General features: G+C 42.3%; 2 protein-coding genes across 19 annotated transcripts in view; both read left to right on the forward strand.

Moving 5' to 3' along the window:
* The first annotated feature begins 847 nt into the window (after positions 1–847).
* rad23ab (RAD23 homolog A, nucleotide excision repair protein b) lies at positions 848–14,657 on the forward strand. The gene is made up of 10 exons (XM_088622490.1): positions 848–1,258; positions 5,148–5,229; positions 5,900–5,979; positions 6,427–6,719; positions 7,677–7,723; positions 7,947–8,074; positions 9,051–9,162; positions 9,356–9,501; positions 10,454–10,597; positions 10,893–14,657. Exons 1-10 carry the CDS (start codon positions 1,190–1,192, stop codon positions 11,004–11,006), a joined length of 1,215 nt encoding a protein of 404 aa, XP_088478616.1. The 5' UTR covers positions 848–1,189; the 3' UTR covers positions 11,007–14,657.
* A 3,287-nt stretch (positions 14,658–17,944) lies between these two features.
* The window catches only part of eps15l1a (epidermal growth factor receptor pathway substrate 15-like 1a), a 48,101-nt gene continuing 39,247 nt past the window's right edge, over positions 17,945–26,798 (forward strand). For 17 of the 18 annotated variants that reach the window (XM_088622405.1, XM_088622402.1, XM_088622404.1 and 14 more), the window contains exons 1-7: positions 17,945–18,060; positions 22,966–23,007; positions 24,072–24,161; positions 24,717–24,764; positions 24,859–24,954; positions 25,502–25,567; positions 26,516–26,641. In XM_088622405.1, coding sequence (XP_088478531.1) covers positions 18,034–18,060; positions 22,966–23,007; positions 24,072–24,161; positions 24,717–24,764; positions 24,859–24,954; positions 25,502–25,567; positions 26,516–26,641 — 495 coding nt within the window. In that variant the 5' untranslated portion in view covers positions 17,945–18,033. The remainder of the gene's footprint in view (positions 18,061–22,965; positions 23,008–24,071; positions 24,162–24,716; positions 24,765–24,858; positions 24,955–25,501; positions 25,568–26,515; positions 26,642–26,798) is intronic. The other variant, XM_088622409.1, reaches the window with a different exon arrangement.

Genomic DNA, 26,798 nt, shown 5'->3' on the forward strand with positions numbered 1-26,798 from the left:
TTACTAGATCCTTATGATTACTCTTATAAACAATACAATAGGATTTATAATAACTGTGTAGTAAGGCCCTCAATTGTGGCTCATCTGGAGGACTACCTAGTACAGCAAGTCTTCATGACAATATTGGGGTTTGGAAATTTAGATCAGGAGGGAATAGCACCACCTACTGGTCTTGCCAACACAAACTGATAGGGCTTTGTTTTGACATTAGCCCTTGGACATAACCGTGGTTTAGCACTACAATTCAACCAACCAGGTCCAGCCTTCTACCAGAACGGGAAGAATGCAATACGAAGATATATACATATATATCACGAATCGGTTTCGAAATCTCAATCTGAAAGGGGCTTTCCTATTATATCAACCGGGGAAAATTGTAGTCCTCCAACGTCTGCTGTGTCTGGAGACATGAATACTGAATAAGCTGTTGTGCACTGTAAGTCTTGCAGTGAACGACAGACTATGGGCATTACAAGGACTCCATAGCTAGGACAGTGGTCTTCATTTAATAGCCTGGTATTACTGTACTTGCTTCTGCAATGCCTTACGGTGATCGATCATTTTTAATTACCCCTCATCTTTCAGGGGTTCCCCGCGGTGTAGCCACATTTACCGAGTTTAGCCCGAAAGGTTTAGGTGCCGAAGTCGGAACAGAGCCCCCGTCAGCCCCTAGAAGTATCCTTGCTACTTGAATAAACAAAATCTCCTCCCCACTGCCGAGGAGAACTGCACTTAAAAAGTAGATTAATATAAATAACTATTGAATCATCTATGAGTGAGAACAAAACTCGGATTATGACGCTGAACTAAACCCCCGCCCCACAGCGGAAAAAAAAGACAGATTTAAATCTTGAAAGTCCTAAAATATAAGGTGCAAATAACCATTGTGAGCCGTGGTATGATCGAAAAAAAAAAGGACAGACAGTAGTTCATCTGTAGTCATTACCACCGCCGCTACAAGCCGTAAAGTGTAACTTGGGTTTGTAGCAGGGAGTCCGTCGTTGATTTAAGTGAGCTTTCTGTGGGAGTTCGTGTGTTGTCTTAGCCAGCAAGTAGATGGCGTCTGACTGCAGTTTCCATCCTTGACACTCAGAAAGCTGAGTCACAGAACTGGCAACCCTGGTAACGGCAACCGTGAAGGAGCTGGACAATTCGCGTTAATTTATCGATATTAACAACTGCTTGGAAGATGTTGACGATTACACTGAAAACTCTCCAGCAGCAAACCTTTAAGATAGAGATAGACCCGGAGCTGACGGTAGGTTCCAGGAACCCAGGCCCAGGAAAATATGCTGGAGGCCGGGAGAACGCGCTGGGCAAAGCGGGGGGCTTGTTGGGGCCTAAACGTGAACAACATGTTGGTGTAATGTTCTTTAATGAATACGTTTTTCTTTTAAATGGCCAGAGGTACTGGCGACGATCAGACGTTTCCTGTCGGTTTGGTTTTAATTGATACTTGCTTGCGATTTGTGAACGAATGACGGTGCAATATCTATGGAGCCTTATCCTGGCAATTTGGAGAAGTGCCTTTTTTTCCCCTCTCCACCATCAAACTAAAAATACATGCCTGTGCAACAGACCGAGGAAAACAAGCTTCTCGTGTGTTTTCAATGTTTTTATTTTTCTTACATAAAACCCTGATCACATTTGCGGTCACGCAAAATATCATAGTAGTGAAAATATCGTACTAGTGATTATTTGCGTTTACTGAATGGTAGACATGTATAAATATATTTATAGATAACAGATGTAGCCAAATAACTGTCGTTCCTGTTTGATTTGGGTCATAACTGTTAATATGTTGCTACTCTTACTCCAAACGCCCATAAAATGTAAATATAATGATCAAACCGCTGACGTGTTACATTATTTAAACCAACAAGCTGGTTTATAAACCTCACCCCTTTGTGCTGTGTTACTAAAATCACATAAAAACCTAAATGAAAAGCTGCTTCTCACTGTGTTACAATAAGCTTAAGAAAGGGACGTGTCTTCAATGTAATGGGCTAAAAAAAATAAAAACGTTCGAAAACGTGGTATAGATAAGCTATCGAAGATCTTTGTAAATAGTCACGGATTTGGGCAATGTTAAGAGTTTATCTCATGCGCGTGTGGATTACACTTGTAGAAGAAAAAATTGACCATTCTTTTTTTTTAAAATCCCTTTTACTTGCATTTCTAGGCATCTTTAATGCCTTTCTGCAATTTACCACAGTGTTATGTGCTGTTCTGGTATCGCTTCAAAGAAATATCCAACAATGAAACTCCTAAAGACGCATACATTTCCGTTTTCCTCACTCTTAATCGATGGCCTTTAATTACTGCAATCCCAAAAAACATTTTAATTGCGCGTCAAAATAAACCCCTTTAAAAATCTGGGGGCTTATTATGAAGCACCTTAAACAATTCTGGTGCTTTTTCTAAAGCAGGAGCGTTAATGGAACAAAACAGCTGTCGGTTATCTGTAGCTCCTTTCAGTCAGGCTGCTAGGCAGGCGTGAATTCGCTGCCTTTTTTGCGACAGCTGCACAATCCATCCCTTAGTGGAGTGTCCACTGCCTTCCCCATGTCCCATTCCCTGAGAGAGCTGTTCAAAAAAATCAAATCTGCCAGTTCCGGGTGTTTTACTAAAACCCTCCCCTGAACACACACACACACCAAAAAAGTAAAAGAGTAAAAACAAACTAAACAGACATCAGGATTGCTCAGTGAACTGTTTCCTCTTTTGGGGACACTCCCTCTAGCCATAGGTTTTTACCCCCATGTAGTTATGTCTCAGTCATGTTGCCAGTCTGTAATTGGCTAATGAGATTTTTATATAATGTAGAGTAGTCATAGTTGAGCAGATGTGGTCTATGTTGTATAGTTTTTTTTGGTCTCACATGGAAAGTAGTGGATAGTGTTCTACACTCTTTCGTTTGGTGATTGTAGTTTGCCGGTGATGTGGGTGTGTAGTGCAGTTAAGAAGATGTAAACAGGGTTGAAAAGTCGGTCTGTAATGTCGTTGAATTTCAGTAATGATATTAGTTCTATTATTGCGTCATAGCGATTCAAACTGTGATAGCTCCCAAGTGTTGTTTTCTCTTTGGTTTCAGACAATTTGGAGAACTAAATAAAAAATCTAAGCATAATATTAGGATATGCAGTTAACAGAGTAGAATTCAAATCAAGGGAGGTTATGTTAAAATTGGATAATGCGCTTGTACTCCTTTGGAATAATGTGTACGGTTTTGGTCAACAAAAACCGTACAAAAGATAATGCTGCATTGAAATCAGTCCAGAGAAGAGCAACCAGCTACATTCTGGGAATGTCCTGCACTGACAGACCAAAGGAACCCAACCCTTTTAGTTTTGAAGTCCATTTAAAACTGGAAATTTATCCGGAGGGCTGTAAATGTCTGGAACAATGTACTTAGCCATGAATCCATGCGTTCATTTTATTTTGGAAAGTCAAACCTGTCTGCTTACCCTGGCTTCTTTCAAGAAATGTCTCAATCAGATCATTAGATATATCACCTACTTCCAAACTACTGACCTCACTACCAGATGGGTTAGATGGGCCATATGGCCTTCCCTTGTTAGCAACTGTTCTTACATTCCTCCTTCAGGCACGGTCGAATGCATTGATGCAGATTGTGGTAGGAATGTAGCTCAGTTGGGTTTTCCTGGCACAAGCGTGTTGCCCAAATATTTTTTTGCGACTATGTATGACATTTACAGCCTGCAATTCTGCGCCGAGAATCTGGCTTCCACCCAGATCTCATTGGCAACAGACCACAACGCTCCTGAAAAAGAGTTACTCTGCCTGTAGTTATGTGTTTTGTTTTGTGTGGTGTCAACCGCTTGTTTCTTGATTTCTGGTGTGAAAAGTATCAAGTATTGTAGGTTTTTTCCAGGGCTGACTTGGTGTTGCAGATGTTCTCTAAGAGATGATTGCAATTTCATGGGCCCCCTTGATATCTGTAAATAGAGGATAAGGTTAAGATGCTGGTGTTATAACTGATGGGTAGTGGCTGCGGGTCTCTTATGTGGCTGCTGCCGCTGTTGTCACACTAGGATTTAGTTTGGACTTTATTTTTTTCTTTTTGCACAACAGCATCAAATTGGAAATCTTCCAGATTCACCTGTATATTCAGTGTATTCCTATAGGGAGGCCAGTGGGCAGGCATGCAGTAGATGCAGTACAGTATGAACTAATCTGAACCTTGGCTAATCAGATCCCTTAGGTTGACCTTTGGGAAATCTGTCCAACTCCTGTAACATTTCTTGCCTGATACTGCAGCCCCTCCATGGGTTTCCAGACCAATAACCTTCTTGCTCATTGAATTCAATCCATCTTTCTAATACCAAAACATATACAGGTGCAATCCATTATTCATTTTATTTTGGATAGTCAAACGTATCTGCTTGCTGTCAAATATGTCACTTCTTATGTTTAGAATGCAAATTGTCCACTCTGCACCTTACAGTGTTTCTATGATTAATTCTGCCTTCTGAATGGTAAGACATATAAATATATAGACTGTCAAGCCAGATGTAGCCAAAGAACTACTGTTCCAGTTTGATTTGGGTCATAACTGTTAATATGTTGGTACTCCAAACTCCCATAAGATAAAAACATAATGATCAAACCGCTGACGTGTTACATTATTTAAAGAAAACAAGCTGGTTTATAAACCTCACCACTTTGTGCTGTGTTACTGACATCATATAAAAACCTAAATGAAAAGCTGCTTCCCACTCTCTGTGACAATAAGCTTAAGAAAGGGACATATCTTGAATGTAAAGCACTGAAAAAAATTTAAACTTTTAAAACTTTGATATGTGTTCCTAAAAATTTACCACAGTCTCTCTGTGCTGTCCTGCTATTGCTTCAAAGAAATATACAACAGTGAAACTTAAAAACTTTAAAAGTCCTCATTCTCAGTCGATTCTGATTACCTGCTGGATGACGTGGGGTGAACATGGACAAGCGCCTTGTTCTGGTGGGGTGGGCTCTGGACGTCTAACAGGAGGGTTGTGGGTGTCAAATCTTGAGTGGGGCAACTGCTTTTCTACACCTGAGTGAGGTCCTTCAACAAGTGAACAATAGTTTGCCATTTCCTCGTCGAGCTGCATTCTTCCTTTTTTCTCTCGTTTCCTTTTCAGGTCAAAACTCTGAAGGAGAAGATCGAGGCAGAGAAAGGAAGTGAATCTTATCCAGCCTCGGGGCAGAAGCTCATCTATGCAGGTGAAGCCCTGTCTTGAGGCGCCGGTCTGCTAACCACAGCCGGTAACCCACAGTCCTTTCCTGGACCAGGATCCCATTCTCTCCAGTCCGGTCGTGACAGTCTGGTTCTTCCAGTGCTTCGGACCGCAGGAAACCGACAGTGAAGAATTGGAATTGCGCAACGCGACAGAAATGGAGAGTTGTTGTTGCCTGGGGCCCTGTTCTCTCTCCTTGCAGTGCCAGGACTGTGCCCCTGACTCTGGCAAACTGGTTTGATCAATAAGCGTGTGACGGCTTTCACAGGGAACGTTTTTTGAAAAACTGCATTGTCAGAATCTTTGTTCCACGAAACGTTTTTATTCAGCACGATTAGTGAACGTTGGTGTTCATTTGAAAAATGCTTCCATTTGTTCAAGCAGCAGATTGATTTATGAATCTAGAATATTGGATTTTCACCAGTTAGGATTTTGCAGATGAGATGTTTTTGGGATCTACAGTATATAGCATACACACTTTATGGTGGGCTTCACATTACCAGTATAGATATTTGGAATCTAATTGTGTTCAGATCTATAAATGTATAATGTATGTGTTGCTTTATATGAGAAAGAAAGGGCAGGTGAAAAAGCAACATTCTTTACTTGCTGTCTTATGAGTAATTATGAATGACATTTACATTTTTTTATTACAGGTAAAATCTTAAATGATGACATACCTTTAAAAGACTACAAAATAGACGAGAAGAACTTCGTTGTGGTGATGGTGACGAAGGTAAGGCCATCGTATTTTTTTTTTTTGAAGATTAAGATCACTTTATTGACCCTATACAATTTCTTGTATGAGGAATTTGTCTTTTCGCATACCCCAACTTGCTCTCCATGAGACTTACAGACAGGGAGAGAAGCTGGGGGTCAGAGCGCAGGGTCAGCCATTTATATGGCGCCCCTGGAGCAGCTGGGGTTAAGGGCCTTACTCAGGGGCCCAACGGAGTAGGATTCTTCTGCACGGCCGCGGGATACAAACCAGCAGCCTTCCAGCCACGGGCACAGATCCTGAGCCACATTTGCTTTTTTAAAAATAGGACCATCTTGTACCCACCCAATCTGGAATGGACAGGTGTCACTGTGCGTCTCAGCTTGCTGTCATGGCTCCTGAGCTGTGGTGGGGCTGTTTCTAACCTGGTCGTTCTCTCCTCCCTTTCTCCTTCACCCTGTCCAGCCCAAACCCGCCTGCCCCCCGCCGCCCCCCAGCCAAGCCCCTCCTGCCCCGGCTGTGGTCAGCATGCCGCCCCCTGCTCCCGCCCCCCCTGCGGTGACCCCTGCCCCCTCAGAAGAGTGCGTCCCTCCGGAGGCCGAGCCCCCCTCCGCGCCCCCTTCTACCCCGGCCGCCACCGTGGAGACCGTAGAGGCGACGCCAGGGGTACCCAGCGCCCCGAGCGAGGGGAAACCCCAAGAGGAGCCCAAAGATCAACCGGCTGCTGCCCCTCCGCCACCTCCCCCCTCTTCCTCCAGGTACAGCAGTACTGTGGCTCGAGTCCAGGATATCCTGCCTGCATACAGTATCAAGTTCAGGTTCATTGTCATTATACTCACACACAGGTATATGGTATAACCAAATGCTATTTAGCTAGCTCTCAGACGGCAAGCAGTAGAAAAAGAGAGAGAAGGCACTGTGAGGGTTCAGATCAGTGTGCTTCCTGATCTGTGTGCTTCAGTATGTTTAACCCTTTGGGCTTTCAGGGTTCCCACAGTCATGGAAATCCTGGGAAAATGACATTTCGTTTTCCAGATCAGTTTTGAAAAATATCCGTTTGGTTTTGGGGAAAAGTCATGGAGTTTTTTTTTTAATTGACCCCAAATTATCTTGGCTGTGTCATGTCGTTGTGTTCATAAGTTGGCACGCTTTTAAAAAGAGGCAGAGGCGTTGCCGTTGCCGACATGATTCCTTATAGTGTCGCGTCGCACCCTCTCGCGGGAGGTTTATAGCGAGCTGTAAGCTAGCCTAGCTCCCCTGTCAAAATGCTGGGTAAACGTGTTTTGTGTGACTTCTGGCTAGCAGATGGAAAAATACAAGGTATGGCTCCAAAAAGATAAAGACCCAGGAAGCCTGAGATGTCAATTATGCAGGAAAAGAAGTTATGGAAAAGTCATGGACAAGTTTTGGAATTTTGTTGGTAAAAATGAGTCGGAACCCTGGGATTTGGTTTTGGTATCTTTATTATGTGTACAAGGGGAGATTAGGAAGGATGTCTTTTCTGTACGTTTGAACTGTCCTTCAGAACTTTTGTTTAATCATTCGTTCAAAGAAATATATCGTTGGTGCTCCCCTTATTTTGATGGTGTCATGTAAGTCTTTGTACATTAACCTTTTATCTAGCGTAACAAGATGTGGCTCTTTTAACTTCTCTGAATAGCATGCGATCTTTTATCGTTTGCTTCCTTGCTTAGTGGTTTTTTTTCTTCCTGCAGCATCGCAGAAGATCTGAGCCTTTTAGAAGAAGCAGCCTCTATATTAGGTATGATATTAACGTCACTGATCCTAGTGTGGGATGCCATAGTTTATAAACAGTGTGTGGATTTAAATCCAGTTGTTGTTTTTTTAATTTTGACTGTATTGCATTACTTTGTGTTGTATTTTATTCCAGTTCTCTTACCGATGTGTGTGATTGCTGTCATGCAGTGCTGAGGTTTGAGTCGGGAGCTTTATCATTTGTGCTTTATTTCCTTACCTGTGTCCAGTCACAGGGCAAGCGTATGAGAATCTGGTGACGGAGATCATGTCTATGGGCTATGAGAGAGAGCAAGTTATAGCAGCACTAAGGGCAAGTTACAATAACCCTGACCGAGCGGTGGAGTATCTACTCACAGTAAGTGTCTCCCAATATAAAAAAATAAAGGGTACAAATAAGAGGAAACCTTTTGTTCTGCCTTGCTTTTGTGGGGTGCCAGTAGCTTATTAATTAAATGATCTCCTCCACCCAGTTTTCTAAAAGATCCTAGAGAATCTGTTTCAATAACTTGGGAGCTGGGAGGTTTGTACCAGTCACCTGCAACCCTTGGTGTAGTGTGCTACTGATTTCACTCCTAAATGCACTCCTTCTATGTGTATCCCTAGGTTCAAGTTTAACAGTTGGTCTTGCATTACTTTGGGGATTTTGGACACTAAAGATCATTAGTTCCTGTAGCCTGTATATATTTGTCTGGGAATTCCAGGAATTAACCTGTTGCCCTTATTTGAGCTGATTCTAGAGTAGAGGTATAACTTTGTAACAAAACATACACAGTATTCTTATTAACACAAGGAGCGTCGCGCCTACTTCTCCATCCAGAGTCAGAGTGACTCGCTGGGTTGTGCGAGCCAAGAGAAAATGAATTGGTGTACTGTCCTGGGTGAATGTGTGATTTATCACCTATGAATAAAAAAAGTACACTTTCATTCCACTTTCATTTTATTCATATTGTTATGCCGTCACAACAGGAAGGAAGCCCATAGGAAGTCAGTGCATTAACTGAACCATTACATGTTTGGGATCGGCTGATGTAAAAGGAATTTAACTCTTTAAAAGCATGAACTCAACACGTGTGCTCTGCCATCCTGTGCCATTTTTAATCTCATGGGGAGTCTCACACAATTAACAGATTTGGAACCGAGATCTGAAAACCACCTGCCGAGAAAAGGCTGCAATTCAGGTTGGAAAGAGGAATGAATTCAGTCATGCGCTGCTGTTATTTTTCATACTGGTGTCCTGCTTATTTCCTCCATGCAGTATTAAACACGGTGCGTTTACGAGTTACAGACGAGAGAGGAGAAGGGTTTGCATTGAGATCTTTTTAATTTCTCAGGGGATCCCTGCTGAACCAGACCTCCCACCCAGAGAGGTAGCCCGACCCCCTCCTGTGACGAACCCCGCCCCCCAGGCCACTGAGAGACCCCAGCCCGCCCCGGCTGCAAGTGGTGAGAGCCCTGCAGATTTACTCTGTGGCTTAGGTAGTTTGCATTCATAACGAGAGACAAAATAACCTGGAGAGAAATGTGCAGTGGGAGGATCTCAAGTCTCGAATGCTGTCTGCTCGCTTGCAAAGAGAGGTGTCTGGGGTGCCTTGCCGCAGGGAGCTCATTCCCAGTTTGAACTTGTGCTTGAACACAGGCGCCGTGCCGTCGTCCGGGAACCCGCTGGAGTTCCTGAGGACTCAGCCCCAGTTCCAGCAGATGCGTCAGATCATCCAGCAGAACCCGGCTCTGCTGCCTGCGCTTCTCCAGCAGCTGGGCAGGGACAACCCCCAGCTGCTCCAGGTCTGTACGGACAGGGTCCAACCCGCCCGAAAGCACAATCTCACAGCGGTTCAGTTCAGTTTTATTTGTAGAGCGCTTTTTGCAATGGACATCGTCACAAAGCAGCTTTACAGATTTCCGGGCCTGATCCCCCAGTGAGCAAGCCTGAGGCAACAGTGGCGAAGAAAAACTCTTAGACTGAATCGGGAAGAAACCTTGAGAGGAGCCAAGGCTCGAAAGGGAGAGGCTGTCCTCCTCGGGCCAGCACCGGGTTAAATGACAATGAACACATGCGCGAGTCGTCTATATTCTATTACAAGGTGGGAAAAGCACAATCATGTAAGGTAATGTCCAAGAGCGTCCCGAATGTTCAGGTGGTTCCCATCAGTTGAGATTTCTATGGGAGGGGCTTTGTAGAGGATCGGCTGTTGATTTTGCGACTGGTAAAGGGAGTTGGATTCTAGACCTGGGCCTCCCATCGGGAGAACCTCAGAAGGGTTCCTCGCTTACAGCAGCACTGCCACTGGAACGAATAACAGAGGCGCCTGCACTGCAGACACAGGCCTTCATCTCTGCTCCACAGAGAATTCTTCAAAACGCTGAAACGCTGATGCTTTCAAGATCCGATTAAAACAAGTCCTTCAGCCAGGCTTGTAGTGGTTTGTCTAAACTAGTGCAGAGCTCTTCTGAATTCTGGATGCAAGTGTGGATCGTTTCATCCGACTTCTTAGGTGTGAATAGAAACAGCACGTTTACCAGGGTGATCCACTCCCCAAAGGGATTCAAATATCCTTGACTGGCAACCAAACGGTTCCTGTTTAGAACCACTTTGAAGAGCTCCTTATGGGAAAAGATTCATTTGTTTTTCCTGCTAAGCTTTTTAGTCCAAGCTTTAGCACGGGTTCACAGGAGCTATTCGTTTTTGCCGACATGCACTTAAAAGGTTTTGTGTTCGAAAACCTTTGCTTCACAGCAAATCACGCAGCACCAGGAGCGGTTTGTCCAGATGCTGAATGAGCCGCTGGGAGAAGCGGGAGGAGAAGGGGCCGAAGGTCAAGGGGCTCCACAGACGAACTACATCCAGGTCACGCCACAAGAAAAAGAGGCCATCGAAAGGGTGGGTGCCTCAATCTTGGTATATTAGTTCACCCCAAATGTATTGACAAAGCACATATTTGCTTCTTTCTTACACCTTCATATTGATTTGATATGGTGACATCATTGGCGATGTACTGACTCCTCTTCATGGCTGCAGTTTCATTTGTACTTGTTTGTTTACCTGTGTTCACTGAAAACGTGAGTACTGATATTCAGATCGGCCAGCGGCTGTAAATGTGTCCATTTTAAAAAGCAGCAGACCCGGGAAGCTCGCTCGGACGGTGTACTGATTCCCGCTTTTCTTTTCGTTGCAGTTAAAAGCCCTGGGCTTTCCAGAGGGACTGGTAATTCAAGCCTATTTCGCGTGTGAGAAAAACGAAAATCTGGCGGCCAATTTCCTCCTGCAGCAGAATTTCGATGATGAGTAAAGAAGCACTGTGGACAGGGAGAAACGGGGTGGGGGGGTTACTGGGGGGGCTGGGGGGGGAGATATCAGCGGGTGCCATGAGTGTGCGTGTGGGCTGGAGGGATCAGAGCACCTCACCCGTCCTAGAGATGCTTTTCCTGGAGAGAGCCGTGATGTGAAGCACTCTTTAGTACAGCGCTTGTTCGCTGCCAGACGACCTGCGCTCCTCTGCGCACTCTGCCCACATCATTGCTGCTGCTGCTTCTGCTAGTTCAGTCTTTAGGAGTACAGAGCTGCAGTTTTCTTTTCCTTTATACAACTACGCCTTATTTATTTTTTTAAATTTTATTTTGCTCCCCAATCTACCCCCCCCCCACCCACCGACCTACCCACCCACCCCTAACGGGTCGCCTGGGGGAAGCAGGAAGCCATCTGACGAAAACCGTGGGAAAACGACAATCAGATTCTCTCCAAAAGCACGGTCCCTTCTTGGCCATTTATTTATTATGGAGGCCACCAGCAGCTGCTTGGAGCTCCTCGTGTGTCACATTTAGTTTGCCTGTACCTTGCCAAGAATTACATTTTAATGCAATACCTCTGAACTGTATCATCGAGCAAAAAAAAAAAAGTCACATATCTTATTAAAAAAAAAATCAAAGCTGGATGTAGTTATTTATTAGTATATCTATCCAACACCACGCTAGCAAATTTAATTTTAAGCTCAGCTCAGTAACTGTACATATACCTCTTTCCTGTAAGTAAATGTGATAGAAATGGCAACATCACATTCTGAAGTGTTCCAGCCAGTACTGTTTACCAATAAATAACAAAGTAAAACGTTTGATTATATTACGCTTGATCTCTTCTAAGGAAAAGCGTTGGCTTATGAAATGAGATCCACTGGAGACTGGGATCGTAATTGGATCCACTACACCATTATGAAGCTGGCACGTGTTGCAGTGTTGTGTTTTTCTTACGATTGGAGCACGGCTTGCTTGAGAATATCAAACGTGTTCCGATACCTGTTTTGCTCTTTACCAGTAAATTGAGGTGTGTATTGCTTTAAAAAAAAATAGTTTGAGGATCTGTTAACGGAATTGTGCCCTTATAAAACGTTTTTGAAGTATAGGCTTATTTTCAAAAAGAAAATAACCTCTATCCCTCCAATTTATGTGAAACATGAAAACTGTAGGTGGTGTTTTAGCAGCCTCCCAGTACAGTATTTGAAGATCCTGCTGCCAAAATAAATCATGTTTGTGGATTTGTACAGAGTGTTTATATGAAGTGTATTTTTTTTATTCATATAAATAAAGCCAAAAGATAATGCTTAGATTATATACTTTTTTCAGGTAGCTGTAATGAGGGAGAAATTAATAGTGGCAGCACTGTCCCACCCCTAGTCATTGAAATTCTGAGCCCCACAAGCTGGTTTCTAAAAAACTAAAAAACAGACATGTGCTGATTTAGATACAATTGATAATCGCTTCATTGATAATAACAGCTCAGATGGACCACAATTCAGGAGATGGCACCATCTACGCTTGATCCAGGGCAAGGAGTGAGGATCACTGCACTGGGAACTAAATATACTGGCATCTTCAGTGAAATTGCACAGATCAACGTCACTGTCTTAAACCACTGGGATGCTCTGATTTTTCTTATTCGGTGTTATTTTAGTTAGCTAGTGGGCTTTTATTTTTTTCATCCATTGATGTTTCTAAATTTCATTTGGACTTCCATCAATTCCGTACTAATCGCAAGGCTTCAGAAATGATGCGTGTGAAAAATCAGTAAGAATATTGACTCAGTTATCCTGCCACAGTTGTTTCTTCCGATTGTTTTTTTTTTTTGGAGGAAATTGGATGTTTCAGCATGATGATGTAGCATTGATACCTTTGTCACTACTATGTTTGCAGTCAAACTTCCTTAAAAATCATACTGGAACTATAGAAGTTCTTTATGTGTAGGAGATTTAGACTTTAATGTTAATCACAAGACTGATGATTCCAAAAATTGGTGAAAAATCGGTGAAATTGAGTCAGTTATACTGCCACAAGGCTACTTCAGTATTACAGCTGTGTGGCTTAGTTCTGAATTGTACATGTTGGTTATAATGAAATTATCACCTCCAGGTTTGAAAATGTGCTTTGAAAGGGGGGTTTTGGTTGGCAAACAAATAAAATGGAAAATGTTTTGTTTCTGTCATTTTTAAAAGTATTAACTGTGGACACGGGAGTCTGTTCCCTCCAAATAATCGGTTTTATAATCTAAAAGTGACCTTTTCCTGTATTTTTCTCAACACCGTCCTGTTTAAGAAAATATTTCACAAACCTTTAAAGTATGAAATGTTCCACAGTGGCAAAAACATTTACCTATTAATCAGTGTGAGATGTCTTGCTTCCCTGTAGCTTATAGACATGATTAACTTGAATTTCTATTAGTAACGACTTGGTCAGCATTGTGTGTTTTGAGTTTGTTTTGTTTCATGTGTGCTCTGCTTGACTATTTCTTCTTTAGATCATTTGCTATGAGAAGTAACTATTCCACGAAAAAACAACTTTTGAGATGTATACACAGTCACACTAAGCTTGTTTTCTGTCCTGTGATCATGCACAGATTAGTTTCTCTTCATGGGCTGATACATTTCCAATTTGCTGTGCTTTTATAGAAAGACTCCAATACAGCTATCAAAAAATGCTCCTAGCAGAGTGTCACTAAAATGTTGATTACGTGAGGGAAGCAAATTAGTGTAAAACACCGCTTGAGGTGGAGGGTGGTAGCAAAACATAAAATCTATAAAACTGGGGGGGACATATTTTAGTGTTACACCTGATAAGCAGTGTGCAATGGAGGCTTCAATTGTATGACACTAAATAGTCTCCCTCTTGTTTTTATTAGCTACTGGTTTCAAGAAATAGTTAAGATGTTTTTTTTCTAATTTCAGCATCAATGATGAACATTATATGATGTACAGTGAGAAAGCAGTACATCTACATCAATTATTCCTGTATTCCCTAGACCTACTTATTTAACATTGAAATTGTAGCATCGAATTCCTTCCCAATTTCTAAAAAAAAAAAAAGCACTTCACTATGGAAGTGCATGAGAGGTATGCGTATGGTTCGCTATTTCTGCAGCGTTCATTAAAGCGAATTAGAAGAATTTAGAGTGGAAAGAAATGCAGAGATGCAAAACTTGTTGGCCGAAGCACAAAGTGCATTGAAATAAAATAAGAGCAGCTTTCTCCTTGACTGTACCGAATGACTCAGTTTTTCTTTTCTTGTGTTGCTGTCATGATAATGTGTGATCAACGCTGAACCTTCCTGTTTAAAGAGACGGCACTTTAACTGCGAGAATGTTGCCCTGAGAGATGGGAGAGGTGCATGTGTTTTTTTTTAAGTTACCTAGTGCCCTGTTGGACCTTCAGCATGCTGTAGAACTCATTTATGTATCGCAGTGGTGGTGATTTTTCTCTTTGACTTCCTGGGTATTTCTCTGTTTGAAGTTTCAGATTTTATTTCAGTTTTTTTTTTGCCTTTCTGGGGAGGGGAAAAGAAGAAAAGTTTTAGCCTTAACTGCATTACTTCCTGAAGGCTCAGTTTGCTGAATGGTTCTGGGATTCATCGATTTCAGCATTATGTAAAAAATAAATAGCTTTTACAAAGCTTTACAACAGAGTCTTTCTGTCTGTTCTTTATGCATCCCCTTATTGCACAGTACTGGGTGGGGCTACATCTCCCCTACGATTGCTGGTGAAACCTCAAGGTGTACATTAACCCCTAAATGTGCCCCAAAAACCCCTCACATTACCAGGTCTCATTCCCTCATGGACAGGAGGTTAAGCGTGCATCTGACAGGTGTTCTGTGTAATAGTAATAGATTTATTCCATGCTAAAAAAAAGAAGAGAGAAAACACAATGTTTCGGCCGTGGAGCCTTCTTCAGGCGTGGTATGTGCTGATGGACTGTATCTTATACAGTCCATCACCATCAATATACTTGGTGCATATCTAACCTTATGTTCTCCTTGTTACTGTATAGTCAGGTACTTCAACTCTGGTCATGAAGAGGGCTTGTCCAGCAGGTTTTATGGTTAGCCTTTAAATAATACATTGATAAAGATCGTGGCACAATTTAGCTATGATCATTTAAATGTGCAGTGTTCAATGACTTCATTTTCAATTCGTTGGAGCAATGCAGTACAGTACAGCAATACAGTACATACATTAGCTGAAGTCCCTGAGCACAAGACGACAGCATTTACTTCAATACTCCACAAGAGGGCGCTCTTGATCCTGAATTGCAACACGAAAAGGGTTAGTCTTCAATGAATTACAGGTGTAGGACACATGGTATGTGGTGATGGACTGTATCCTTATACACGCGGGTGCAAAAAGTGTTCGATGTTGCGTTGTAAAATAACTATTACTTTAAAAATATGTATGATGAACACTATAGTTGTTCTAGAGATCCACTATAGTGCAAACGTCTTACCATGGAAATGTGCTGTTGCCCTGAATTTCACAGCAGTGCAATTTAACAACAGCAGCATTACTTTCTTTCACATACCTATAGTTAACTTTAAGTAAAAAATCAGGAATTTAAATTATAGTCACAACTTTTATCCATTAACGGTTCATGATAAAAGATACTTTCTTGTGCGCAAGAAACCTTCATAGAACAGAAAAAGTCCTCTTCATCAGGAGTTGTTCTGTGGCTCAACAGAGTCCTCATCCTCTTGTCTGAAGTATTCCAGACCTGTATTGTAAAATAACAGTTTATATCCTTTCTCAAAACATGTACACAGCGTTGGTTATGCACAAAACGAAGATGATTATATTACAGGTGGCGCAGTGGCTAGCGTTGCTGACCACAGATCTGGGTGCTATCTTGGTGGAGTTTGCATGCTATCCTACGTTTGTGAAGGTTTCCAGTGGATGCTGCTATTTTCTGCTGTCAACAGATAAGCTGGCAGATTGATTGGCTCCTGGGAAGGCTGGAAAGACAAAACACAAGTTTGAGAATGAAATGTTCTTTTATTATTCTTTTGTTATCATTCTACTGTAAAACGGCACTGTCCTTTGGATGAGACGTAAAACCGAGGTCCTGACTCTCTGTGGTCATTAAACACCCCAGGGTGTTTCTCCAAAATCTTTGATCTGGGTTCATCGCTCTGTTCTTCTCCCTGGTGATAGCTGATGTGTAGGGATCGATGGGAAATTTGGCCTATTTTCGAGAAACACCCTGGAATGTTTAATGACCACAGAGAGTCAGGAAGAACGTCTCCTCTGAAGGACAGCGCCTGTTTACAGTATAGTGTCCCCGTCACTATACTGGGGCATTAGGACCCACACAGAGCGCAGGGTGAGCGCCCCCTGCTGGCCCCACTAACACCTCTTCCAGCAGCAACCTTAGTTTTTCCCAGGAGGTCTCCCATCCAGGTACTGACCAGGCTCACAGCTGCTGAGCTTCAGTGGGCTGCTATGGCATTGCCTGTAAAGCGCTTTGAGTGAAGCGTCCAGAAAAAGCGCTAGATACGTGTACGGAATTATAATTAATTCTTATTATTTTCTTCCTGTAACACATCGCTTCGCAATCCGGAGTGTGTGGAAGGCAGCACCTCGAACATCTTGAAGTCCTTGTTTCTCAAGCCAAACCTGATGTACATGAACGACAACATTCACAGGCGAGGGGACTGTGACTTGTCGCCTGCACTGTTTCTGTGCATCTCCGAAACGCACCCAGAGGTGCATTAAAGAGGCTTTACATTGTAGGTGAAAGCGCAGCCGTACACTGTGGGGGTCACCATCGTCTCGCCTCTGAAAATCCGGTATGAATCAGCAAAAAAACAAACCCTGCAGCAGTTTTGATCTGACCAATCAGTGATGTACCGACAGCACGGTGTTATGAATCCCTGACTTGTTAATTTAACTTTGATTCATTATTGCGATGTGCGTTCAGAACTTATTTTCCGTTTTTGGAAAACACTGAGATTCCAATTCAAACTGCACATTGTTCCTGAAAGCCCTTATAAGGAATGCTGGGAGTCCTACGTAGACGAGGACCAATGGGCTTTTTAACAGTTTTGTTTTTTTATTATTATTGATAAAAGTCCCGGACAACTACCGATATAGCGGTGTCCACTGTACTCGACATTCTGTGTCCGGAGATTTCATTACAGAATATGTGCAGTTCCAGGTTTCTACAAAAACCGTATTTTTGCAGTGCGTATTGCAGTGATCTCACAGTAAAAATGACATTTATAGAGAAAATAGGGTCAGCAATCCATTGTCCAGCGCTCTTTTTGACGAACAAGTAACTGTTCTTATTGCGCATGTGTAAATGTGTTCTGGGTCAGACAAATATGGGGTTTTTAACGTTCTTTCTGGAAAACCAAGGCGGAAGGCAATTCCCAGAATATTAACATAAATAAAACATATTCTGTCTGCCGAGGGCTTTTAGGCGAAAACGGGTTCTCGAAACACTGCAGTCGCTTAGCTGATTCACTCGCGGTTATGCCGGTATTTGGCCACAGATCGCTGAGCAGGAGCTTTAAAGGCACTTTACAGCCTTGCGGTTTTTCCACTATCCGAGAAAAAAATTCTGAAACCAGAAATGACCGATTTAAGCTCAAGCTAAGAGGTTGGTTCGGGTGCTTGTACGTGTAATTGCTTCAGAAAGAAATTACTGCACACCCCTCCGTTTTGCATGGATTATTGTCATCATTTTATTCATTTAATATAGAGATTTACACGTAATTATTTGTTTATTCTGAACCGTATTAGAATGAAACCCAATGTTAATGCCCAGTGTAAGAGGCAGGCGCTTTGTGCAACAGTCGGATATATCGGTATTACTTTGCACGGCAGACAATAAGTGTACCGTATTGTGTTTTAGTTCAGCGGCTGTGAGTGAACATCCAGAAACCTGCCCGGCGCGTTTTCCACGTGTGAAGTGCGATTTCACGCCCCGCGCATCCTGCGAGTTCTTGTTCCCTCGGAGGCGCGTTTCCGACGAAAGGGTGTGCGCGCTCCCGCAGCAACAGGGAAGATGGCGGCGCTCACGTCTCTCACTCAGGTACTGATTCTGGCTCAATGTATTATTTGTAAACAGACGGATAATAATCGACGGGACAGACGCGGGCAGTTACAGATATGCTTTTCTCGATTGAAAATCTAACCGTGTCAACTGTGGAACATTAAACGCCAGGCAATTAACAATGCATTTTAAAGGTTACAGTAGTGGGAAGGTATAAGGCCTACTGGGATATTAAACCGTAAAATGTTGAAAGGCGGAGTGAAGTCAGCGAGTATGCAGGATGAACTGCTTACGTTTACAAGGAACGACAGAACACGGAGGTTTTTCTGTGTCTCAAAGCGCCCAAAACAGTGCTGGCGTTTTGCGTGACGAACAAGCTGACTTGTCTACGGCTCAAAAGCCTGACCAGAAAACACGGTAACGCGGACAATTGTGAGTTTTCTCCACTTCTCACGGAAAGAGCTTCCGTGCGACGGGTAACAGCAGCTGTCTTGCGATGCTATGAAAACATGAGACGGCATCTTTTGACTTCTGCTTTGGTTTAACGTGCTCGGTTTCCCGGTACAGCCTGCCCTGTAAGCACTACCGATGTGGAAGGGTTTGGGTAGTGTACGCTTGAATAATTCTGACATGCCGTACGTAATCGGCATATTTTAAAGACCGGTTCGGTTAGCAGCTCTCATGTAGGCGTAAGGTTGGCAAATACTTCAGGCTGCACCTGTTTCTGATTAGTTTTTTAATACCATGCCCTTATTCGTGTTAATCTTTAAGGCTCAAGTCGCTTTTTCTTTTGCGCATAGCCTCTAGATAAGAAAACCCCCAGGAGATAAAAACGGCATAAAACGCCGTCATTCTTGACAGTGTCGTATGTGACCCGAGTTGGAAGCAGTCGGTGTCGAATTCGTGCAGTTGAGCACTCGGTCTGTTTGAATGGTTTACTTCAGCAGCATGAAGCCGGCATTAGGTAATGGCTACAGGAATGCAGGCATATACGCCCGACTGCTTGTCAACGCTGTTACCTTTCAACAGGTGAATTGCTTTGAATGAAATGCATGTTATGCGAAGTTCCTTTTCGTTTTCTGAACGAGCACAGCTGCTTTCGGATTCCGGTTGTGTCGGTGCAACAGCTTAGTTTTCCAGTCCGCGGGGGTTCTGCTTGTTCAGGGACTGTAGCATCCGAGACTACTCAGCCGGATCTTCCAGGTGAGCCTGTGTCACAACTGGGCAAAGGTGTCTCTGGTCTGGGGACAAATGCTTTCTCTGTCTGGCTACTGCTTGCAGATGGGGCTTTAGTCTGATTTACAAAGGCTTGTTGGTGTCTGCACTCTGATTAGATCTGCAGGTGTAATGTGTCTCATGTTCGTTACAGGGCATCGTTAAGAAGTGGTGTTGTACAGTGCTGAAAAACAAGGAAAAGGGTTTTTGTGAGCTGAAATGTAGCGCAGACATGCTCAAGAGCAGCTTTTTGTCAATTAAAATGCTTAATGGCCTCTGACCATTTTAACTCCTGTCAGATGGTTCAATCTGGATAATTGACTAAGCAGTTCGAGGAGAGCTAGCAACAGCATAAGACTGCTCTTTCAGATGTGCCTCACCCTTTGGGTAGTGTGGTTATTTCCCAGAGGGGCTACTGTACTCTGAGAATGCCTCATTGAAGTCATTCAGCACCACGATTACAGCCTGTGCATCATCTGTGCTTCACTCACGAATGATGTTAATAAAACACTGACTCCCTGAACAGCATAAGCATACAGATGCAGAATAGACACATTTGATGGTTTGTAAGAAATGTTTTATGTCTGCATATTTTTATTATCTATAATGATTTGAGTCGTCATGTTTTCTTCACTAATTCATGGTTATTTAAATTACTAAACAGTAGCATTTTAGCATTTTTCATCAATAAATTATGCATTATATTTTTGATAAATAATTTTAAAGTTGGGTTCATCACATACACTGCCCTATGAATTTTATTGTGCCCCTAATGAAATTGGAATAATAATCATCACATAATGGAAAGTTTTACAATTTGGCAATTTTTTTATTACAACAAGTTTAACTTTTTGTAGTGAATCTGAATAGCATTGCACAGACCAAAATCCTGTGGGTTACAATCAATGTAAATCCAGAAAACAAGAGGGTTGTGTTTATTCACACTTCTACTGTTAGTATTTTGCAGATCCTCCTCTGGCAGGGATTAGGGGAAATTCTCCCCTTCTGGTTTCTGTTAGTGAACTGTCACCTTGAGTTAGAATCCCGAATGTTCAGTAGGATTAAGGTTTGGAGATTGAGATCACCAGTCAAGAACATTTGTTTTCTGTACTGTCAACCATGCCTTTGTTGATTTGGACAGGTGATTTGGATCATCGTCGTGTTGGAATGTCTGTTTTCAGCCAAGCTGTAGCTTCTTGTCAATAAGAACCAGGTGTCTGGTCACAATGACCTGGTAATTGTCAGAGTTAGGGAAATGTACAATCTCGACAAGGGCTCCAGGACCAGTAGATGCAAAACATCCCCTCCACAGTATTGCACAATGGGCAGTGAGCATGAGTGCTTTCTCAACATGAGCTTCATCTTTTTATATACCAAACATAATGCTGATGAGTGTGTCCCAATAACTCAGTTTTAATTTCATCTGATGAAAATACGTGGTTCCATTCCAGTGATGTGTGGCAAACTTCAGATGGCTCTTTTTATCACTCTGCTTTAGTAGAGGTTTCTTCCTTGCAGCCCGGTTATGAATCCCATATTCAGGCAATTTTGAATGCTTGTTTTCGACACTTAATGTCCTTGAAGGCTCCAACGTTGGAGATCTTTATCTCTAGCTTTTAGATTTACGGTTGCCTCCCAAAACCACTTGTCTCACAGGCCAAGTTATCTTCTTCCTTCGAGGGAGGCCACTTTACCAGTATCCTTAAAATTCTTACTAATGGACACTCCTGTATGTTTTGACTGTTCAAATACAGCTGGTAGTGACTGGAAGTGATCCATCATTTTGTGGAGTGATTGCTTTTTGTTTTCCAGCTGTCATTGTGTGGTTGATGGTGAGATGTTAACGAAGACTGGGCTCCTGTGTTAGTTTTAATTGCCTGCAGGCTGAAGGAATGGGTTCTTGCCTAGATGTTCTGTTCATTAATGGCACCAGGTTGTGAGATTGTGTGGGCTGTGGCTGAAATCACGGTATTACGAAATTGGGACATATCGGCTGCTTCTCTGATCCCACATCTGTAAATTCAGAAAAGGCTGTAATGAGCCACGCTTGCCTGCCAAGTAAAAGTTTTGCTATTGTGTAATTGATTTTTGCATTTGAACATAAACACAGGAATGAGCAATCTCAGATACTGTTTGCTGCTTCTCCTCTTATCTAGTGTCTTAGGTTCTCATTAATTTGGATCATTATCAATTTGGATTTAAATTTCATTTTGTGGCATGGATCAGCCACAGGAACCCTTGAACAGGGGGAAAAGCCTTACTTTTTGTAGAGAGATTGAACGCCTTTCAGGTGCCCCCTATTACTCAGCTATGATTATTACATGCATTGGGAACGCAGAAGCCTTGTTGAGTGTAGGTCTGAGTTAGTGGAACCCCTTCTGAGCACTTGGTCATCCTGTTTCCTTTTACTTTCTCCTTGCTCATCCTCGCTCCATTAGCTAAATCAAGTAGATGTTTTTGCGAGAGGCTAGGCATGTACATTGCATCTGTGTCCGATTCAAACAGCAATGCAGCAAGAATTACAGGGTGGCTGGCTAGACTTTATAGCTTGATAAGCAGCTGCTGGGCTCGATCTGGGCTAACAGACGTTGGAAGGCGGTCTTGGAGGAAAGCCCCAGACCTTTTTCTTAGCCAGCCCCCTTTCTGCTTGTGCCATGCTTGTCAAGTTGAATTGTATTAAACAGGGTTCACTCTGCAAAAATCCTTTGTTTTGACCCCACTGAGTTCCCAGAGCACAGGCTTAGCCAGCTGAATCAAAACCTTTGGCTTCTTCTACAGCTTTGGGCCTTTTGTTGAAGGCTGCAGTGTTGGGCAGTGCCCTCGTTATCATATCTGGGCTCGTGAATGTGTCCATGAACATTAAAAAGCTGTTTCTGACTTAAAAGTTTGGGGAGTCTTTTGAGTGTGAAGAATTGTTTTAAATTAGTCTAAAAAGAGAACATTAATCACATCTGTTATTAACAGGGAATTATTTTTTTAATGAAAATACCACAAACTAATGTCATTTCACCATCAGTCTTGTGGTAAGCTGTGTCCTTGTGTTCTAGCATGGCACAGCCCTGACTGGTGCCCCACACTCTGCCTCTTCATATTCAAGAGGTTGTTATCTAGCTAGCTTCAGTGTTAAGATTGCACAAGATCTGGAGTTTTTCCCCCTTGCATATCTAATTGGAAGCGCAGATGGCTCTAAAGATGAAATGCTTGCTCAACTCCCGGAAGAATTATTGCAAATTAGGGAAACCACAAGGGGAGCAGAACTTGAATAACAAATGGTCAGTGCCTGGGTCAGCGTGCACTGCACTTCACAGTGTGGGGGTGACTACTAGTTAAGATGAGCAACCAGTGGCAAGGATTTGTTGTTTCCAGGTTTTCCTTTCTTAAAGACAAGTCAGCTGTGTTGGGAGATGCAAGGGTTTCATTATTGCTGTGTTCTCTGGCTACAGGCAGGTAACAGTTTATTTAGTAATGATGTGATTTGCAAAGTCTGTCGCTCGTTTGTATGGACGCTACCTTCTCTTTTGACAAACTGTAAGAGTCCTTTGTGCAGAAATGAATATAGCATTGTCATTTGTAGTAATTCCCCTTCACAGTTATTGCTTTAAGAACATTTGAATGTTTTCTTTAATTATAGTGGAAGTGTTGAAGAGTAGAACTGGGGATTTTGGACCTTGTTTCAGTTTTTTCACTGATTATACATTGATCCTTGCATGCTGTTTTTCCCTTTTTCAGCTTTCAAGTGGGAACCCTGTGTATGAAAACTACTACAGGCAGGTAAGGTCTTTAAAAAGCACATGTCAGTTTTGAACCCAGCCAATGCAGCACACCTCACATCTTGAGTGTTGAAGAGTGGGGCTCTGTAGTGTTCAAATACAGTTCTGTTGGCCTGCACAAGGTTCTGATTTTTCCCCCCCCTTGTCTTTAGTCTAGCTTTCAGACAATGGTATCTCTTCTAATTACAAGCCAGTGGGCTGACTCAGCAGCTCTATCAGATAGAGCAGCATTAAGCTTGTCAGCGGTATTAATTATTGTTCACACTTCCTGAGACAAGAGCGTGACTGAGATCAGAGGAGAGACTAAACCTGGGGAGGTCAACCTACAGAGAACTTCTGGATAAAATGAATTCTTACTAAAATCAGAACCATGTGGGTTTTTTTTCCTGTATATGCGGTACACATGGATGTACTCCAGGAGGCTTGCAGATTAGGTAGTGGATGTTCTGCAAGTATTTGATCGAAGAGACGCATACTGTAAGTATTCAAGTGAGGCTGATGCCACGTTTACCATCCTGCCTGGAGAAGATTGTCAAGTTAATAATTTCCACAAGTGCACCATCAGATGTTTGAAAAATAATTCTTCTGATGCTGATGGCAGTACAATTGTTCACAAAAATCTTTTTTATGAGAAGATAAGACCTGCACATATAGAGGGTACTTGGAGGTTAATGTCATGAGGACTTCCACATGCATTTGCCCTCCACGTGTACCAGGCAAATCATAAAGTGCACAAAGGAGGAAAATGAAATGCAGAACTGCATGGTGCATGGTAACAGGGTATTGGTTCTCTTTATTTAACAACAGACATGTACTCTGAAGAGCCTGAGTCAAGGCCTTTGGGTAGGGTGTTTCCCTGCTCTTGATCCTTTGACACTCCGCATTCAAGCCACCTTTCTGTCTGAATGAATGGATTGCAGCCCAGGAGGTGTTTCTTGGTTTGGTTCAATCCCAATCCCATTCCCACATTCCAATAGTTTCCTGGTTTGTTTTCAGTGACAAAAGACTGCCAAATATGCCGGTTTTAGAAGACCTTAGCACCCTGTTATTTGTATCTCTTTGCAGGTAGACCCAGGAAACACAGGAAGAGTGGGTCCTACTGAAGCTGCTCTGTTCCTGAAGAAATCAGGCCTCCCTGACATTACTCTGGGGAAGGTGGGTAAAGTACCAGCTATGTTTGAGGCCTGGCACAGGCCGTGTTCACTCACTCACTGCAGAGCATCTCTTAACTGTGTGTCTGTGAAGGTTAGTGGGCACTCGAGGGTGTTTTGAGGGCAGGGGCTTTGTCTGTGGCTACTTGTCTGAACTGTGACCGTATACAGACCACCTTTCTCTGTCTTGTACACTTTTTGCACTTGATAACCTCATAGAGGGCAGACAGTGGCAGTGAATAAAAAAATTGCTTATGACATAGTACAGAACTCATGCCTTTTCCAGTTTTACGTTTCTTAATTGGCCTAAGTATAATTTAATTAGCATTTGTTAGTCTGAACAAACATGACCATATAGGATAGTGTTTTATTATTCTAAATGGGAGTTTTTCCACACTTATATCTGCAGGCTGCAGCTCTTTTAACGGTTTTAATTAAGATATCCACCTTACTACTGCATCTGTCTTTTTTTAAACCCGTCTGTTGTGCCATGACTGTTAATAAAAAAAAAAAGTCATGGGAAAACTCTATTGATATTTTATCATTTTTCTGTTCCAAGATCTGGGATTTGGCTGATCCAGATGGAAAGGGTTTCTTAGACAAACAGGTATTTTATTTCTGTTTGCCACTCTTTTTATTTCTTTTTTTCTGGTTCATATCTCAAGTGTTGTTCGGTTACCTGACTTGCTGTTTCTCTTCAGGGCTTTTATTTCGCTTTGAGACTGGTCGCCTGTGCACAAAATGGACATGATGTGACCCTTAGCAGTTTAAACCTCACTGTCCCACCCCCCAAATTTGTAAGTGACATTTGAAATCACCTTTTCTTGTCCATGTGTAACTTCTCATGGCTCCTGTTGTTTTGTGCTAAAAAAGATTTGACCGATCTGATACTTGAAATAAAATCCTTGGGTTTTAGAGCAGAAATTTCTACCAAGAAAATTACATTGGTCCCGGAGAGCCCCACACCAGTAATTGTTACAGGTCACCCTAAACTACCGCTTATTTAAGGTCAGGAACACTAGTTTAAGCAACTGATCACTTAAGACAGTAACATTTCAATGAAGGGAACACTGATGCTTAAGGGGTGAGAGATATTCACATTTTTTGTCCTGAATGAACATAATTACTCTAAATTATTTAATTGAACACAGTACCTCTTTAATTAATCATGGTTAATTTGCTCCAGGTTTTTTCAAGATCTATTTAAAGTGTGTTTATACAAGGTGCCAGAGTGGGGCTCTCCATTCAGTCCATATAGTTTGTATGTTCTGATTTGATATGTTATTATATCAATATCACTGATGTATGTCATCTTATGCTTTTCAATCACTGGGTTCATGGCAGAAGGACACTAGCAGTCCCTTACTCTCCACGTCAGCACCCACAGGGGACTCTCATTGGGCTGTGAGGGTAAGTGGAGATCATTTTCTGGTTATTATGGGCTTTGGCTGCTTTCTGTAAACCAGTATACGGCTTTTCTTTATGAAATACTTAACCAGAATGGAAGGCCAGGTTTCATAGGTAAAAATCATAAAGAAGTATCCTAAAAGCAGTTGAAGAAGAGCATATTCACGTGTGCATAACAGACACTGATTATCTCAGATAGGCAAGCTATAAGCTGCTGCTTCACGGTTCAGTTTGGAAAATGCCTATCTATCAAATGTTGGGGAAAAATTATGTCTAAATGTAGAAGAGGTAAATATACAGAAGGAGCCCAGATTTAAGCTGATTTCAATATGACAAGAACAGTACATTCCGGACCTGGTTCAGATATTGATTGGAGTGTGGAAAGAGATGGGGAAGGATAAATGGAAGTAAATTAATAGAAAAGATATTGCTACTCTAGAGTCAGTCTGGAGGAGCGCTGCCAGATATGTTTAAAGCAATGTCCTACACTCAAAAGGCTGAAGGAATACAAAGCCTTTTTAATCTTGAACAGAGGAGGCAATAAGGGGACAAGTATTCAAAACCCTCAGAAACGTGGAGAAAGACAACATGGCAAATGTCTTCAGAATGAATAGTGAAACACAAATCACAGGGAACAGGTGGAAACTACATAGAAGTACATTTCAAACAGACAACAGGAGGCACTTCTTTACACAGAGGGAATGTGGAACAAGCTATCCACCTGTGGAGTTGAAGCTTATGCCCTGCTTCTTCCAACAGCTGAATGTGAGCTGTGGATCAATTTGCTACTAAGAAAAGGATTGAATTATCCAAACCAGCTCCCTCTTGCCTGTAACCTTTATTATAAGTCACTATTTAAAAAGAAGTAGTCATAATCTGCCCAGTGTGTTTTTAGCACTAGTATGTGTTTTTGAAGCTGTTCCTTCTTTGCTCTTCTTCCTGTTATTGCAGCCGGAGGAGAAAGGGAAGTTTGATGGGATTTTTGAAAGTCTTGCTCCAGTGAATGGACTTTTATCTGGTGAGAAGGTGAAACCAGTGCTAATAAACTCAAAACTACCTCTTGACGTTTTAGGAAGGGTAAGTAGGCTCACATTTTAGTTCTGCATGAGCTTTAGCCTTCACTTATTTCATATGATCTTTTATTTTCTGCCATTACCATTAAGTACCATTAACGTACGTTTATGCCAGGATAAGTTCACAGATTTTGGAGTAACAGTTTTCAATATGTGGACGT

This window comes from Lepisosteus platostomus, chromosome 27 (assembly GCF_059453375.1).
Source record: "Lepisosteus platostomus isolate fLepPlt1 chromosome 27, fLepPlt1.hap1, whole genome shotgun sequence".
Taxonomy (NCBI): domain Eukaryota; kingdom Metazoa; phylum Chordata; class Actinopteri; order Semionotiformes; family Lepisosteidae; genus Lepisosteus; species Lepisosteus platostomus.